General features: G+C 40.8%; 1 protein-coding gene across 2 annotated transcripts in view; it reads right to left on the bottom strand.

Moving 5' to 3' along the window:
• Window positions 1–515: 515 nt before the first annotated feature.
• The window catches only part of TRMT11 (tRNA methyltransferase 11 homolog), a 44,219-nt gene continuing 25,087 nt past the window's right edge, over window positions 516–19,647 (bottom strand). For both annotated transcript variants that reach the window (XM_025209002.1, XM_025209003.1), the window contains 2 exons: window positions 12,208–12,328; window positions 516–1,372 (listed from right to left, as the gene is read on the bottom strand). In XM_025209002.1, the coding sequence (XP_025064787.1) occupies window positions 1,241–1,372; window positions 12,208–12,328 (253 nt within the window). In that variant the 3' untranslated portion in view covers window positions 516–1,240. The remainder of the gene's footprint in view (window positions 1,373–12,207; window positions 12,329–19,647) is intronic.

The raw sequence follows: 19,647 nt of genomic DNA, 5'->3' as shown, positions 1-19,647 counted from the left end.
CTTTAAATCTCTGCACACAGTGGTTTATAATGACAATACTGAAAATAAATCACTGTTTTAAAACTTTCCCAACACACCACAGATTAGATCCAGAAGGGTAGACAAATTTGTCACTGAAAATTTGAGCTGTTCCTGCTGGAACTCAAGGCTGTAACACAGAGAGTGAAACGAGTCAATGGACTAAAGAAGATACACAATGATTGTGCCTGCCTAGATATTACTGGTTTTATGGAGCTCCCGACTATAGCCAGATTACTGTAGGACCACAACAGCCTGCAGTAAATTAAGAAGTGGGGTCTTTATCTGGCAGGAATGAGCTGATACATTCACCAACGCCCTACTGAAGTATATTTCACCACCAAAAACAAAAAAGCCATTAACATCCTGTATTAATAGGCTTTGTGGTTTTTAAGCAAGATATTTTCATGATGGACACAATGTGAATTCAGCAAAGTTTTCCCTTTAAGAAATACAGCTTCAATTTCAAAGAGCTGATTAAATTTAATACCATTAGAGAACCATTACTGAATTTTGGGGGGGTTGTTGTTACTGTTTTAACTATCACAGTTAGTTTCTGAACCAAAAATTACAGACAGTTGGCTTGACCAAGAGTCAAGGTTTAGGAATGCGAGAGCAAATCCAAGGTATAGATGAGCTTCAGATGTGGACAGGCTTCATAGGGCTTAATAGCCTCGCCAAGTCTTGTCAGGTCATAGAGGATTTTTTCTTCTTAAATATAGCTGGCCAGGATATGGCAGGAAGAATTCACATGAGAAGCTGTTGCATGCAACAATTTTAAGAAATTCACAACAAGCATTGCTGGTTTTATTGTGTATTATTTAAAAAAAAACCCTAAAATTAAAACGATCTTCCTAATAAGTGATCCTTGATCACCATTATGTGTTTCTAAAAAATCCAGATGTTCACAGTTTAAGAAGCCAAACAATACTACTACTTTTTGTAAAAGTTAATAGTAAAAGAATAATAATAATGGTTTTAGTCAATCATCATTAGTACTTGAAAGTACAAATATAAATTAAATAAGTCTCAAAAACCTTGTACAATAAAATCTGCTATAAACAAAAGTAATTAAAAAGAACTGTTCTTATGTTGTGGTTTTCATTTTGTTTTTATATTAAAAGCAGTATTTGCTTTCTGAAACAGATGAATGTTAATGTCCAGATGTCTTTACAAAGAAATAAAGTCTTCATTCTTTCCTCATTTTAATCTGTTTATTTTGTTACTTCTGGTTGTCATCTTCTTCCTTGGCAATCCTCTTTGTCACACCACTGAAGTACTTGTCACGAAAAGAATTGTGCCCCTTGTATGGCATGTACTGACTGTCCAGCAAGTGAGAATACTGATCTTGGTCCTGTATGGTATCACAATACAAAAGGCAGACTAAGTATACGCTGTCATTTGTCCTAGAAGTTACTGCAAAGTCAACATCAGGCACTCAGCTATAAAAATCCTTCTAAAGCTGTTTGTTCGATAAGTAGTACACATTCCAACAAAGTCTATCAGAATTAACAAATGCATTCTACTCCAAAGTTCAAACTTAAACAGACTAGAGAAATAGACTTGCAATGAATTTTTATGTAATTTAGCTTTGCTTCTCAAAATAATCTGTACAAGTGGATCATTTAATCAAATGCATAAATTCAAAACTTTTAAAAACATATTCTGGTCCAACCATCAGTTTTCTATGAACATTTGATAGCTGAGCTGTGCTGCTTTACCTGAGGTTTAGCTTCTCAGATAAACACCAGCATATGATTACCCACTGACTGGGTAAGTACCCAAGTACTCATGCAGGAAAATTTAAAGACTGGTTCTGCAAATGTTACTACTATAGTAAAACTTGATCACTCAAATATTTGTGGAAAGCAAACACAGAAAAGGGCAAAAATGGACATAGATTCTGCAAAAAATAAAGCAGACAGCAACAGAATTTACTAAGCTGTAATGTTAAATCTGTGATTGAAGCTTTTATATACATTTATATAAATTTACATTACACACATGCACAAAGACAAATCTTATTTTAGTCGCTTATTGTGGCCATTTTACTTGAGACTTTTTGTTTACCAACTCCTGGCTTTGTGCAATTAAGTTTTAATTAAGTACTGTTATCAAGAATCTACATTAAAAATATATCAAGCTGTACTCTGGAGTTCTAAGGAAGCAGGGTGGCTATTTTAAACGACAGTCTAGCATTTATGGTTTATGTAAGTTTACTCTGCTTGTCAACAGTACTGAATTGGTATAAGAAACCTCACACAAACTACCAAATGCTACAGGAAAAAGAAACCCTTAAAATGTTTCCCCTGAATACGCACATGAAATTTACTATTGTTTTACTTTAATTTTTAACTTGATGCTTTTTTTAAAATTAATAAATGTGTTTACTGCTTCCAGCACTAAGTTAGGTTATTCACTCTCACGCTGGACTTGAAATTAAGGTGGTACAAGTATATTTTGTCACTTCAATACAAACAATAACACAGAAATAAATTGGCACTAAAAATACCAGTCTCAATCCTTAGCCATTACTCTAAAGTGATCACGTTGCATTGGCTTTTGTTTTTATTTATACGATATATCCAAGAGCATAAACATTGTTACGGTAAATAAAATGCTACAAAAAAATTTCTGAGTAACTGTTTATGCAACTTTTTTTGGCTCGAACATGATTGACACAACTGGGACCATGCTCCTGGCAGGGGACCCACCAGTTTAGAATGTACAACACTGAAGACCTACCCTGTGCATTTTCAGTAAGGAAACTTATTTGTAATGCGCTGATTTGTGGGCATGTGCACAACTGCCCTCTGCTGGATAAAATCAATCAGACATGTTCCTGTGCATGCTGTTTTCATTTACTGTTCTACTTTCCGACTTTCCTTTGGCTCAAAATAGCCATCTAAACTAAAGCCTTAAAGGAAATATATGGTGTAAAAACACAAACACATGTCTTGCCAGCAGTATGTCCCAAGTGCTTATCAGTCCAATTTGTGTACTGAGAAGTTAGAGAGCGAGTCGAGAAGGGTGACATGGGTAAAGCCATTACAGAATACATTACTTTATAGCATGTGTTCTGTTGCCTGTGACAGGTGCCCCTCCCTGACACTTCCTTGGTTCATAACCCTGATGGTGTGTTACTATCCTAGGCATAGAAAACACTTCCACTAGGAGAAAGAGGAGGAATGAAAACAGTAAGCCTGTTTCTTCCCCACAGGTCAGTCTGTATCAATTCTGATAGTGAAGGATTTTTTTCTGAAGAACATGGCACTACTATTTCTAGATCAGAGTTTTTTAACCTCTTCAGGTTTGCAACCCCTAATCAAACACAGCAACCAGATGTTTACTCTAAAACATGAAAGAGGTATCAAAGAAAATACTACATTATTTAAGGATTTTGAGAGGTTAACGAAATATTTAGCTTTGTAGGCAATAAACCTTCAAAACAGAGAAAGGAAAGAAGTCTGCAACAGAAGCTAGAACAAAATTCAAGACAAGAGCAATGTGCTTGTATCCAGTCAAAGGGAACATCATTAGCTCAAGATAACACTCTTAAGGTGGACTCTACTGTGGTACACCAGGCCTTGGGAAGAGCTTGCTGTGCTCCAGCGGTCAGCAATATTTTCCGACAGCATGCAAGCAGTTGTTATCAGTAACAGATCTATTACAGATCCCTTTAAGCTTAGATGGAAGTTAAGCAAGTTTGCATCATTGCTCCAACACTCTTCTCAATGTCCCTTATTGTGATGCTATCTGACCAACAAACAAGCTTCCAGTCAGAGTAGAGCTAAAATAGACCAAGACCACCTCAACCACAATCATCGAGCTCCAGTATGACGATGACGCTGTAGTGTGCACTCACTCGGAAGTGGACCTTCAGGCAATCACTGACATCTTACTGAGGCATACAAGACAATGGGACTGACACTTAACATTCAGAAGACTCAGGTCCTCCATGAACAAGGACTTAATGAGCAGTCCCCAGCTCCAATAATTCAGATTTATGGTGAGGCTCTGGAGAACACTGAGCATTTCCTACGCCTTAGAAGCCATCTCTTGCAGAAGGCTGAAATCGACGAAGAAATGCAACATCACCTCATGTGTACAAGTGCATCCTTTGGACACCTGAGGAAATGGGTGTTCGAAGACTGCAACACCAGATTTGAAACCAAACTCAAGGTTTATCAAGCAGTCATGATTCCCCATCTTACTGTACAGAAATGAGACATGGACAACATACAGGAGACACCTCAAGTCACTGGAGAAGTACCATCAACACTGCCTGCAAAAGATCCATCAAATCCAGTGGGAATGCAGAGACACCAACATTTGCAGCCTCTTGCAAGCAAACACAACGAGAGCACTGATTTGATGATCATCTGACATCAACTTTGTTGAGACGGCCGCATCATCTGGATGTCTAACTCCAGACTCCTGAAGCAAGTTTTATTCTACCAGCTCAGTTAAGGCATATACTCAACAGGAAGGCAGAGAAAGTGCTTCAAGGACATTATCAAGGCCAACTTGAAAAAAATGCAGCATTGACATCAACTCATGGAAGACTATCACCCAGGACTGTCCCAAATAGAGAAAGAGTCTGCTGTGAGGATTTCAGTACTTTGAACCCTTACAATGACAACAGGACACAGAGAGGCGGGAGCAACAGAAACAGTGTGTTGTGGACCAAATCAAGAATCCAGACCACCCACCCCACACAGAAACACATGCCCAAGTTACAACAGTCTGTTGGTCCTGGATCAGCCTTGTCAGCCATCTTCAGAACCACAGATGCTGTTCGTCCTTCAGATTCGAAGATGACCATGACATCACTGATTGGTTTGGTTCAGTTTCAAAGCACGGCACCTGTACACTGTCCAGGTTTTACATTCATACATCAGAACTGGCAACACAATGTTTTGCAGACCTTCAGTTTTGTTTGTTGACTGATGTCTCTGTGCTCCCACACATTTGCACATAATCTGCCGAAGGTCACACTTGCTTTAGGAATTCTGATATTGGTTTCATCACTGATGTGAACTGCACATGACAGTGTACTGCCGAGATAGGTGAATTTGTCCAGTGCCTGGAGGGTTTGGCCATTCACTGTTATGGTAGGCTCTACATAAGACTTTCCTAGTGCAGGCTGGTGCATCACTTGTCGTCTTAGTGTTGACTGTGATATCAAAGTTATCACAACTGGAAGAGAATTGATCTATACTCCATTGCATATCAGACTCAGATTCGGTATTCAGGGAGCAGTCATCAGCAAACAGAAGATCACGAACAGTCACTTCCTGTAATTTTGTCTTCACCTGTAGTCTCCTCAAATTAAAAAGTTTGTCATCAGTCTGGTAACTGATGTCAATCCCAGTGTTATAGTCACGAAAGGCATCTGTAAGCATAGCAGAGAATATCATACTGAAGAGGGTTGGGGCCAAACAGCCCTGCTTGACTCCACTGGTGACTGGGAATGGTTCAGATGCCTCCGTCATCCACAATGCAAGTGAGCATGCCATCATGGAACTTCTAAACTATTGTGATGAATTTCTCCAAGCAACCAGATTTTGCCATGATCTTCCAAAAGCTCTCCTGATTGACTATCAAATGCTTTTATCAGGTTAATGAAAGTCATTTACAGGTTTTGTTCCTGGCATTTCTCCTGAAGTTGACTAGTTGCAAACACCGAGTCGATGGTCCCACGTCCTTTCTTGAAACCACACTGATTCGTAGGCAAGAGACCTTGTTCAATGTGTTGCATAAGGTAATTCAACAGAATTCTGGCAATGATTTTACCAGACAGCAAGAAGATGCCCCAATGGTTGACCCACAGATAAAGCAATCATGGAAGGTCCTCAATTGCGAGGAACTGCCTATGAGCCTTTGGTTGGCAGGGGGTAGGGAGGAGGACAAGAAGTTAGTACAGCCAGCAGCTAAGGAGCCTCATGTGCAGCACTGACAGAAGCTGAAACTGCTGTTACCATATGTCCTCGCTTGTAACGTGCACTCCAATTTCCAGCACCTGAATTTCAGGAAAAGGTGCGCTTGTATGCAAGAACATATAGTAATTCTGTAGCAAAAAACTAGAATTCAGCTAGTCAATATCAAATTCTTTTCTCAATTTCAGACTTTGATACTAATATTTAAAACCTACTTTACATGGCAGGCAGACCAGCGGACTTAGGAGGTACATCTGTTTTTTTTCCTGGAATACCAGTAAAAGAATCGCAAACTGAACAGGTAAAATCTGAACATGGGCAATAGTTTGCATTTAATCTCACAAAGACAAATACATGCCAGATCTTTCTGAAGTAATTTATTCAAATGACATCATTATATTGCTGGGTGTTGACTAATTACTGGGAGTCAGAATATAATGACAGATGTTCACAGAAAATCATCCATACCATCCCAACTGAAATCTGCTTTTGAACAACAGCTGAAGTTCGTATATTTTACATATGAGCTTTATTCCTGCAAAAGTAATTCTGCCAATTTTTTAAAGATGTTCTTTCTCCACATGCTCGCTACAGAAGGTCCCTGGGCCTTGTTAATGAACAAAACCTGGAGAAAGCAGAACAGCAGATTTCACACAGTATAGTATTGGTGTCAAATCCCCTTTGATCAGTAAATTGCCAGCTTCCGTCAACAAGGGATCCCTTAGCACCCACTTTTTAAGCAAAGCAGAAGGCAAGGGCAAAGAGGTGAACTTTCATGTTTTAAATATCACCTTCTAACTCCCTTTCCTTAATGCTCAACATTACTTACTTCAGAAAGAGGAGGGAAATGGGATGCTACAATAGCCAATACTACTTGAGGATAAATAGTGAGAATAGGAAAGTTAGTCACTTTGCTTCCTGATATATTAGAGGTATAATATCTAATGGTAATTGTGGACAAATTGGTGAAATTTACCTAGAAGGCACTGCTTTGGGACACAGAGAGAGACCAACAAGGAACTGCAGCTACTAACTTGAGTAAGTATATCTCCTCTTTAACAGCATTACAAAAAAGCACAAGATTTTTCCCTTTAGTGAAGGGTCATATTGAAGGTTCCCCTTTGCCCACTGTCAAGTTCTTTGATAACAAGATGATGATTTCTTCAACATCCTTGGTATTGACCTCAAGTCATCTACATCCTCCCCCGGGGCAGCTGTCTGCAGCTAAACTGCTGGTTTCTATAAAACACGTGCCCTAAAATGGCTTATAATGCATCCTGTAATAATTAAAAGCAACAAGGCTGAAGTCAAAGTAAAAGCCAACTAACTGCTTACAGGCTATTAGATTGTGTAGTTTCATACTGATTATTTTATAACGAACACTAAAAATATACCACAGTGTATTGCCAAAAAATGAGAGAGATGGGGAAGGAGGGAAAAAGACAAAGTAAAACTGTGTGTGATGTTGTTGTTATTATTTAACTTTGTGCAAGAATTAAAATCTAATGCAAAAGTTTTTTTCTGAATCTAGTGGGCCTCAGTTCAGCCTCAGGGTAATTATCCATGTCCGGCTTTTGTTTAAAAAATCTTCCTACCCTTATCACAGCTTCCCACTGCTCTACATCTGGTGCCGAACAGTAGCTATAGAAACCACTTGCACTAATGTTATACAGCTATAAACAACACCAAGACATTTCAAAACTATGGACAACAGGGTCGCTCATATCTAGCAACTGAAGCTGGTAAATACAGTAGGGGAAACTTATAATCAATAAAGATTCTTAGAGTGACTGTATGACAAAGACATGCTGGAATCACTTATCTCTGCAAATCTCTAAAGCACTTTGCTTTAGAGTTTTTTCATGGGCAGTTAGGAACGAGCATGTTAGACAAATTCTCATTTCCATCTTGACCTGCAGTCTTTAGGCACGTCTCTTAAGTGCGATCAGCACTACCTCTATTGACCTTGTGTCCAAAGGTACTGATTAAAAACTTTAGAAGAATAATTGCCTGGAAAAAGAGATGTGAAATATTTCTGTTAAAAAGCCTGATGTAATATAGTAGTAGCAAGACAGATATGGTGACTTGATGACCCTCCAACAAAACTGGAAGACAGGCAAGTTTGTAAGTAGAACAGTAAAATACATACTCAGTATGACAGGAATTTAAAAGTTTAATTGCTTGGTCCGTTCAAGAATACATACGGAGTCTCTAGATCATTTCTGTAAAAATACTGGAAATTGTTTTGTCCCATCTTCACAAGGAGTTAAATAATTTCTTTGAAACTAGAAACCAAATATAGGCAATACAGATCTATCTATACATTTTCTGCCGCCTCTTCCCAGTGTGATGTAAATAGATTTTGTATGTATTTTGGAAAATAATTTGGCACAATGTAAAGTGCTTCAACTGGCCCAACTTGCATTTAAACTAAAACATAAGACAAAATAGATTCTACTAGATTAGAAGCCACAAGTGTGACAGAATTCGAAGCAACTTGGAAAACAGACACTTGTATGCTTTGCTTTTGGATGCACTTTGGTCCTTCTACATGAATGCCTATAGTCTCCAAATACTAGAATTCCTTATTACCAATCTGAACTCTGTCTCTTCAGCTAAGTTGACACCTGGCACATACTGTTCTACCTTGCCTTCTTTAGTTAATCATCTTTACTTTTTTCATTCATCAATTTTCTCAGTGTACATTTTATGCAAATCTATACAGTTAAGTGGCTATTAAGTCATCCTCCAATATAGCCACATTAATTTATTAAGAGGGAAGGGAGTAATTTGTGACAGGCACCTTCATCCAAAGAAAACTTGAAAATGTTTTCTTTAAAACTTCCTGTCCATTCAGTGTTTGTGTTAGAGTAATTTTTTTTGTATTGGCTTTATCCAATTTGTGCTAAATGAGCTTGCATTTTATTCCAAATTTACAAAAAAATCGCAGCTTTATCAGCTGAAAAAGATTTATTTTCAAACAGGACTAGAAAAAAAAATGAACTGTTGTATTAGTCTGGGGTGTTTTTGAAATCCTTGTAAAATTACAATATGTCAATATTTTTAATTGAATTAGTATCTAATTTCATCTTTCATATTAAATACTTTCTTGAAATTAGAGACAACTGATTTTTAGCACAAGTTCAATCAGATTTATTGCTGATGAGATTTTCAACCACAGGTCAAACTCCTGTTGAGATAGGGTTTTGGAGTGTTTATATGGTATTTATTGTAACATATACAATTTATTCATTACTGATAATATTGGCAAATACTAGAAATATTGCATGATGACTAAGTATAATCTAAATATCATTATCTTCATGAAAACTCTGTAGTTCTTTCTGAACACAGTGGATGAGATGCACTAGAAACTAGTGCCTAATTAAATGATGTGATATTAAACATCTTAAAGAGGCACTCAGAATGCTGGCATATAAAAACACTCACAAGCAAGAAAAAATTGCCAGAGGTCCGGTTCTCTTTTTTCATGCCATCCTACAAAACTAAATTGATATGAAAAAGAACAGGAAGTATGATGATTAAGATACCCTCGATAGCATGATGCCAAACCCTAGAAACTATCAAAACATTTCTTGGTGGAAGGCATTAACAATACAAATCTTTACTTATTACTTGGACACACGCCAGTGTTCTACTTTTCAGTGTCCTTAAGCTATCTAAAAGACATCTAGATCCCCGAGCAGAGACACCCACATAGTTTCAACTTAGGAAGACGCCTGCCAACTAAATTCAGGTGAGCAAAACTAACTGCTACAGCCACTGAACTGACCAAATAGAGAAAGGACTAGGTGACACGACACACAACAGTGCTAAATAACAAATGCCTATAAACAGAAAGTGAAGTGGTTCAAATTTGACCATATGGCTCTTGAGTACACTCAGGTCTCTATGCAAGAGTTGCGTTCCGAAAAAAACCTCAGATGAAGCGAATCCATTATTGCGTGTAATTAATAGGGATACGCACCAGCATCACTCTACTGCCCCCCCACCAAACCATGACAAATTCAAACAGTAATCACACAATACAATAACTGCTGTGTGGAGAGGCTGTGAGCTCCATGCTGCAAGCAGCGGCACACACGGGAGAGGCACCCAGGGAGGGAAGCAAGGCGGCAGGGAACGCCGGCTGCTCACAGCTCCTGGCTCTGCCCTGCTTCCCTTCCCTGGGTGCCTCTCCAGCCTCCTGGTGCAGCAGGGAGCTTGTAGCTTCTCCACACAGCCCTGCTGTTCTCAGCCGTGCCAGGTCGCAGCTGCCGGGCTGGAAAAGCACCTGAGGCAGGGAAGCAGGGCGGCAGGGAATGGCGGCTGCTTGTCCTGCACTGCCCTGGGGATGTGCCTCCTGCGTCTGCTGCTCTTTGAGGGACACGTCCTCACGCACAAGAGGCACGTGGCCAGGGCAGCGGGGTGTAGGGCACTGCGTCCAGACAGGGAGAGGAGCTAAGCCAGGCCCAGGAATGGGGCCAGGGCCCACTGTGCCCGTGAGTCTGCCCCTTCCCCTTCAAAGTGCACGCAGCAGCGAGGAGCTAGCCCTCCCCCAATGAGCCATCAGAGGGTCCGTCCTGCTCCCCATTGGGGCCCTGCAGCTGCACACTAGTCCCAGGCCCCAAGCACCCCCCAGCTGGACAGCACCCTGCCCAGCTCCCTCTCTACAGGGGCCTCAAGCACACTTTCCTGCCCCCCCCCCCTTACCTGCTGGAGCTGCCCTTGAGGCTACTTGGGGCCACATGCACATACTGCACATGCACATGGTGCCCCCTGTCTCACCGCCTTCCTTCTGCTTCCTCCCAGCTCCCTGCAGGATGGAACTCTGCCAGCCTGCAGGGACCTCATTGCCTGCCAACTTCGCATAAGATCAGATTTTTCTCACACAAAGCGAATTTCTGGTATAAATAAGGTCGTTGAATACAAACAAATTTGCATAAAGAGAGACCCACGTGTACTACTAATGGCAAACCTGTCACTGTATCAAAATAATACAGAAAAAAATGTATTTTTCCAGATAATTTGAACTCTTGGTTTGTTACTGCCAAAGTCAACTGCACTTACTCGGAAACACATGTGCAATTTGTTACAGTAACTTAAATGCTGCTTGACAATTTAAGTTAGATATTATGTATTAGGATGGGAACTTCGCTGAGTTGGTACCGTGTGCCCCTTGCAGGCCTACATACCGGAATCTACTTTGACTCTTCACCTGTTTTAGGGGGGTTTTTTGTTTTTTTTTTTACAACTAGTTAAGACTGTACAAGGTGAGAGAGAGTCCAATACTGGTAGTATAGTTAAGAAGTGACATGATACTTATCCATACCTCCCCCACACTTCCTATGATGGGTAAGGATTCCTTCTAATGCCAGGAACACCCAGTTTATTCCAAGAAAACACCGGCTTCTTCAATATTGAGCATGGGGTCAGGAAGCTGCAATGATGGTACATGATGAACTGAGGTAAATCTCCAGCTTGGGAAACACTGCCCTAGGTCTATTCCAGGGTCATTTCTTCCAAGGCCAGGGGAGTTCCTCAAAACAGCTGCTGCTTTGTGTACAGCCATTCCCACTAACTCCAGTTACCACCCCCCCAGTGTTCTCCATCTCGGGACACATCCATAACTTAATATTGTGCTTCCAAACTGTTCTTCGGTTTTTTGTTTTCTTTAACAGAGTTTAAGCAGAAGACAATGGCAAGAAGATAAGGGAGACCTGCTCATCTGAGACACTTCTCAGGAGAGCTTGTAAGTATTAAAAAAAATCTTCCCTTTCCTATAGAGGAGTTGGAGGTAGGATATTATGACAAATGCCACTGTCACAAAGCTGATGCCCCTTCTATCACTGAACTAAACATTAAACTTACCACTAAAGAGAAAGTAAGAGAACTGACTATAGTTTATTTAACGACCAAGTTTTCCAAGGTAAACACTCACAATCCCCACTGAACTCAAAGGCAAACTGATCCTCCCTACCGTGTCAGCCAGTGTGCCCTGCATGACAAGTTTACCAAAACTAAAAAACAAATCATTGCTTTACAGTGCTTGATTAAAATCAGCAACTTAAAAACCTGATGTGTTTTTTTCTTTTTTTTTTGAAGTGGTACATAGTGATTTTACAAAACCTCTCATTCCAGTCATAAAAGTCTCGATCACAGCAGAGCTGAAGATCAAATGCTGAAGAGAGAAAACCCTCAACAAATTTAACAGCCGCTATTTTGTACAACACTACTAGGAACAATTTACCTTAAATTCTTTCACCTTTTCCATGGTTAGCAAGCGTCTTGATGTGTGACTGGAAAGCATCTGCTCACAGTTGCTAATAAGTTTCAGGCATGGGTGCTGGGGTATAATCTCTTCTGTATATCTGGAAGAAATAAGCAGTCAAAAAGCTGTAAAGCTTATGAACTGTAACATATGCATCTGAAACACACCATTCTATTCACACTGGCTTAGTCTACAAGCTCCCACGCATTTTATAGCCTTATTAAGTTTTCAGAAACAATGCACGCTGACAGTTTTCAGAATTCATAGTTATATTAGCCATTTTCTTATTATACAAAAGACATGGTACAGATTAAAAAAAAGTTTATTGTAAACAGGCACAGTTTTCATACAAATCTCTGTATAAATATTTACAGATTGCTCATGCTGTTAGTTTGGAATTGTTTTATTTTAAAGTATTTTATAATTTGTGTTTCTACTGCTACCATTACAAGCTGATAGGAGCCTTATGCCTGGACTTCAATCTATGATACCTCTAATGGCCATTGACTTACTTGTATTTCCTTTGTCAGGTGGGAAAAGCTTTTTCAAGGAAAACTGTTAGCCTCTGGATGTCAAAGGGTAATAAACATGGGCTGGCTAACAAAATGCACTATATGTTAATGCAGTTAAACACTCTGTACTGGAGGACAAAAACATGCAATTAAGGAAGCTTATTCTAAGGAAACCCTATCTTGCAAGAAAACTATCTTCTAAGAATCTGCATCCACTGAATTGTTTTCCCTCAATCCTTAAAATGTCAAAGTGGACTTCAGGATTTATGAGATGCATGGGTGAGAGATAGGGGAAAGAAGTACTTGAGAACCGATAAATACATTATCAGGGAAAGCAGGAATATAAGGCATCTTCATCAAGCAGTTGAGCTGGTCTTGGCCGAGCAAACCAGATCAGTGCACAAGGCCTTTTGGGATTTACAAACCAAGATGACCTATGTTTAAGCCTCCTGAGGTCCAAACCAACAGGCCTCTTCAGAGCATACTTAACACACAGACATCCCTAGGTTCAGCACAAGGCACAGCAGCTGATGCCACATTCACTGAAAAACATGGCCCAAGAGAAAGTGGTGTCAGTGTCCATGGTTTACACAATAACCTAGTGGGTAGATCTAGAAGGTAGGAAACCTTTCCTTATTCCTTTCTCTATTCATGGTATACTTATGAGAAGTGGTCTCAGAAAACATGGTATCCATTTGCAGAACAAAGGTAAAAAAGGGGACAGCAACAAATTCCAACATAAGTCCTATCTTCCTTCCTACACAAACCACTCTTTTCAAAAGTGCACGACTGCAAGACAAGGATGGGGTACGGTAGGCCAGGCCTGAAGATACTAGAAGCAGACTGCATAACAGGCTGCCTAGTTCAAGCCTTGCCAGACAGAAGTAAGGGTACAAAAAACAGCAACTTTGGAAAATTCCTTGCACCACAGGTTTGGAGCATGGTATTGGTGGTAGCTGTATTGACAATTAGGGCCCCTGACAGACAGTTAAATAATGGTGTGATGCAGTCTGATCTACAATCCCAACAGTGTAAATATTTTAATAGGATCTTGTAACCCAAGTAGGTTGCAATAACAAGTTTCCCATCTCAGGGAGCCAAGGGGCTTCTGCTTCCTCTCCCTCTCCCCCTCCCCCTCCCATTAAGGAGTTTAACCCACCCCATACCTGGCAGCTCAGCCAGGTGCAGACAAACCCAGCTGGTTTGTTTCCTTGCTCTCAGGCTCTCTCTGGGACTGAGGAGCAAGGATCTTAAAAATGCTAAGTCACAGCGAGCCCCAGGACTATGACCAGAAACCCCAGCCCACTTGATGGGCTCCCCATGTGTCGGCATACTGCAAACTGCCCAGTGCAGCCCCATGAAGGGCTGCACTGTGCAACCATCAGCCTGCTGAGGCACACAGAGCCCCATCAACTGATGGGCTCCTGGCACTGGCACCTAAAGCTGCTGCTTATAGCTCATGCATGGCTGCTCAATGTGGCTGTCAGCCAAGCCCCACTGCCACACACTGAATTTGCGGTGTGATGTCCCAAAAAAGTGTTCCACAAAATGAGATAATGACTGGTTTCTCATTTTGTCACACCATTAATCCCTGAACATGTGGCAGGATTCTATTTATGGAACAATTAACGTGTTAAATTGTATCGTAAGTATAATGTCTACCGGGAGCCTAGGAAGTTTCATGCAACTTCTAGTTTGTGGAACCCAAAAACATTAAATCAGAAACACCATTAACATTTGGATTCTAGAAGCACACAGGGACCCAGCTGTGCTAAATACTGTACAAATACAGAGCCCTGAAGATCTTACAGCTTAATCATTGTAAGACAGTTCCTTTTTTCCCTAAAAGTAGCCTAAAGTAAATATTACTTAATACCTTATTTCACATAATGATACTGGAAGGCAGGAGAACAGTATCTCCCCTGGATATAAGACTCACATTTTAATCATTAATCAGTTAATTTACCCAATGTGATTTATAACCAAGCCCTGAAATGGGTCATAGCCCACCTCCAAATGTAGCTAAAATAAGCATATACTGTTATTGTTGTTCCCCACGCTGCTGCTTAGTTTGCAGAAGTCTGAGCATAATGTGATCTGAAACCCAATTAACAACTTAAGATGACCCTACCATAGTATAGCCAGACCCAGACTCACACCCTGCTCCAACCTACCCCAACACAAGGACAGCAGAATCCCTTTGATTGTCACCTACAGCCCCTAGCTTGAACACCTAAGACACATCGTTAATGACCTCCAATCCCTCCTAGAAAATAACAACCATCTCAAGATAATTACAGGGAACAAACCTGTTATGCTCCCAAACCTCTAATGGTGTCTCCAGCAAGACTACCCGACTCCTCTTTTCATTGAGGCACCAGACCTTGCTCTGGACTCAGATGCCAGCCGTGTCCCCTCATCAGTAAAGTCTGTATTATCACTGGACCAAATAACACAATTTATAACATCTGAGATTCATTTACCTGAACCTCCACCACATTGTATACCCCATCACCTACTTGCAGTGCCCCTCTGCTGTCTACATTGGACAGATGGTGCAATCTGTATGTGTAAGAATGAATGAACATCTACCTGACACCAACACCAGAGATGCACACAAGCCTGTGGCAGAACATTTGAACCTTGCTGGACATTCCATCGCCGACTTCAGAGTGGCTGTTCATGGACAACAAAACCTTGACCATCTAACTTGAATGGGAAATTCTGGAACAAGAAATCATCCACAGTCTGGATTGTGTTAAGTACGGTATAAACTGAGACTACAGATTTTTCATCCCATTCCTTGAATTAGCTTTTATAAAGATGTACATCCCTCAATGGGACCACTACTTCATTTTTCTCTCTCTTACCCACCTTGCCTCTCTCGGCAGCCTCTCCTTTTTCCTCTCTCTTTTCCTAATCTTTGTATTCTAATCACTGCTTTTTATTTAGCAGCAGTGCCTCCTGCAGTCTCTTCACAGCATCTGATAAAGTAAGCCCTCTGCTTACAAAAGCTTATGCTATACATCTATGGTTTAATTGGTCTATAAAGGTAAAAATCTACCCTGTCTTCTGCCCAACTTCAGGCTGTAGCTCAAGGTGGGGAAAACCATCTGGTCATTTTTCTCAAGAGCTATTTTAACACTTGTGTTGATCAAAATTTCTTTTGTAAGTATACGCATCCTGAATAGAGGTATGGATACACATACACCCTATCACAAAGAGCAAAGCCAAAGCCACAGTACTAACAATGGGAGTACCGTGTGTCACTTTGGACAATATTAACAGTTGGAGCACTGTGTGTCACTTCAGACAAAATCTCAACATGGTAGAGGGTTACTGTCACGCTGGAAACACCTGCTTGACAAGGAGAAGGGAAAGGTAATGGGAAACACTATGAAGTTTCTTCTTAAAAACTGCTCAGAAGTAGCATAAGACGGTAGGCCCTTTGTTGCATTAACTCTACAAGAAGAAACAAAAGGCTTCAGTTTGTGAGCTCCATGCACCCTCTCAAACAACCCTTCAAATACACCTTCTGAATCACTTGTCCTTGAAAACTGGTAATGCCTGATGCATTGTGAAGCCTAAACAGACTAAAGACAGAAAACAACCCAAAGAATTCTTACCTTACTTTACAATTATGCAAGATTTTTGATACATCCAATACTGTCCAAATGGCTATTACTCTTACAAAGGTGGGCACTCTGCCACCCAATCTTAAAAGTTTCTCTTCAAAACTATGCAAAAGCATGACAGCAAAAGAATTAAAAGAATTTAGTCACAATGACTTCAATGTCAGATTGAAAGAAGAATCTATTTTGGAGTGTGATGCTATCTTTCAGAGCAAGAGATTGTTATCACTTGGTTAAAACACTTTCTTGTCTGTTGGTATTAATAAATCCAGTTCTTTCCACAGGTAATCATAACACCACTGGGTAAATCCCAGAATGTTGGCAAATAAGAACAGCTGCAATTGCTTTAACAAAAAAAAAAAAATTTGATTTTAATTTAAGAAGAAATGAGATTACCATGGACAAAACAGGAAGGCAGATGTAGTCAATGAATACCTGACAGCTTGGACTATTCAATAGCTGGGTTTTTTTTCCTTTCTCCTCCCCCAAATTCTTGATTTTTTAACATGAAAAGCTACATAAAACATTAGAAATGTATATTTGCTGTGTTTAAACATATTCATAATCATTTCCGTTGTGATTTTTTATTGAAGAATTTCAAATTGTGTTACATATAAAGAATCTAGTAGGTAATATATACTATTTTACAGACAGAAAAAACTATGGCACAAGAAAAGTCGCTGGCTTATCCAAAACAGACCCCAGAATTTGTAACTCCAGTCACCTGCTCCACCCTTTGAAGTTGCTCTGCTCATTGACTGGGACCCTAATCTATTAGCTGCATAACTACAGAAATAATGTTGATATCCTGACATACAGAATGAACTGGTATTTTTTAAGATGCAGGAATTCAAACATGCACAGCAGCCAAAAATAAATATATACACAAACCTTGTAAAAATGATTTGCAGAATATAAGTAGGCAAAGTGTTTTTAGTCTGCGCTTGTTATTTTCCAAGAAAACAGAACCCCAAAAATATTCATTCCACCATTCAGAGAAGCATACAAGCCACATAGGATAGATCCTCTGAACTAGCCTTTGACACCCATGTTTGTAAAAATTACCATCATAAAACAACTACATATTTCACGTCAGATTTTTAGCTCCATAATATTAAAAGGATATCCCCTTGGTTTCCATGGTAGTGCTCAGGTGTTACAGTTTGACAAATCATCACCAGGGTGCAACCACAGAATCAGGAGTTTCCTGCATACCATACAGGAAGGCAGCATGTACTTCTATAGAAAGGGTCTTATGACAATGAATAAGCATTTTTTCTGGGTTTCTACATATGAAGTTACTTAGACATAGGTACTTACACTTAAAAGTTCCCACTACCTTTATCCAAACCAAATTTCAAGTACAAAAGCCCTTAGATACAAGAGGTGTTGAAGCTTAATATGATGTGTATACTACTTTATAGATTCCAGTAAGGAACACCTATGGGGACTGAAATGTTAGATTAAATTTATCTTGTCCCTATGAGCAACAGACAGAGTTTTATGTATTCCAAAGCCAAAATTTGCACTTCATAACCTATTCAAATGAATTTAAAGAACTGAGTCTGCTGATAGTCTAAAACAGGCGTGCTCAACCTCCGGCCCACAGGCCAAATACAGCCCGCAGAACCATCACATGTGGCCCATGGGGCTCTGCATGGATCAGGAAATTTGGCGATAGAGGAGTGGTGGCCATTAATAAAGCCACCCCTCCCTGCTAAATTCCTAAATGCCAAGTACCACGCGACTAGTTGGGGCTGTGCTGAGCTGCAACCCCTATCCCTGTGGGGCCAGGCCATATCCCTGCCCCCTAACGGCCCTGGATTGGAGCTGATCCATACTTCCTCTTCCTCCCCACCTGGGGCCCAATGCACCTGTCCTAGGCACCAGACTGGTACCACCAGCTGGATGCGGCCCATGGACTGACTGGGAACTGCCCAGCCAGCCCTGCGGTAAAAAAGGTTGAGCACCACTGTCCTAAAATAACTGATCAGGTATCTGAAGAGTCCCATTCATTTCAACAGGTCAACAATGAAACCTACAGGTGACAACTTAACTATCTATATTATCAGTCATGTCACTGTTCATCGTTTTATTGCAAGCATCCAGCTAATATGCCTAGGCTTACTAGGGCTGTGCGAAGCTTTGGTCACTGATTCGATTCGGCAGAGATTCGGCCCAATTCAGCGGACGAATCTCTGAATCAGAATCGAATCAGGAGACACTTGAATCTCTCTGAATTGAATCGGAACCCTCTGAATCAATTTGGAGAGATCTGGAAAGATTCGATGATTCGGACATAGAGCTTTAAATGTTTCTTCTACATGCCTCAAGGTACCAGGCAGCTCATGAAGGCCGCGATGCTGGGGCACATAGAGTGTTGCACAGGAGTGCAGGAGGATCCTCGGCACACTTGGCAGCAGACCCAGAAGTGGACCAGAAGCACTTCCAGTCCACTTCCGGGTCTGCCGGGGAGCACATGGGTGACCTCTTCTCTCACCCTGGCTCGATGACTGGTGCCTCCTGGGTCTGGGGGGGCACCTGGGTTCCCCCCGCAGCCAATCGCTGAGCTGGGGGGCGCAGGGACGGGGGGGTCTCCCGTGCACTCAGCAGCAGACCCAGAAGTGGACTAGAAGTACTTCCGGTCCATTTCTGGGTTTGCCGCCAAGCACGGGGCACATACTCCTCCATCCATCCCACCATCACAGCGTTTACAAGCTGCACCTGGTACCTCAAGGTATGTAGAAAAAACATTTAAAGCCATGTCTATGGCTGAATCACTGATTCTCTGAATCAGCATCAAATCTTCAGATTCGGATTCAGCTGAATCGAATCAGGACAGTGATCTGAATCAGTGAATCAAATCTCTGTCCCTGGTTTGGGCTGAATGGAAATCCGAATCAAATACAGACTATTTCATACACCCCTAATGCTTACCCCATATTCTCACACCATTTCCTATAGACTTTCCGCTCAACTGCCAAAAACTTCCTCCTTCTAGCCCGCCTCACAACTAACAATTCACAAAATCCATAATAATAATAGGCTCATTCTGTCTATCCAGAGCACTCTGATTGGTTGTCTTGGCAGCCAATCACAATGCTTACTGAAAGAACCATTGTGCTCTGGACAGACAGAATAAGTGTGTTATTATTATAGATCCTAAAGCATTTCAAACAGATGTGCAGGCAAGTCAGAGGTAGAATGATGCACTGGGGCCCCCCACCACGGAGCAAGCAGCCTCTGCCAAAGAGGTGGGGGGGGGGGAGGAACCC

The sequence above is a fragment of the Alligator sinensis genome, unplaced genomic scaffold, assembly GCF_000455745.1.
Source record: "Alligator sinensis unplaced genomic scaffold, ASM45574v1 scaffold257_1, whole genome shotgun sequence".
Taxonomy (NCBI): domain Eukaryota; kingdom Metazoa; phylum Chordata; order Crocodylia; family Alligatoridae; genus Alligator; species Alligator sinensis.
This window is presented reverse-complemented; position numbering and strand designations above follow the sequence as displayed.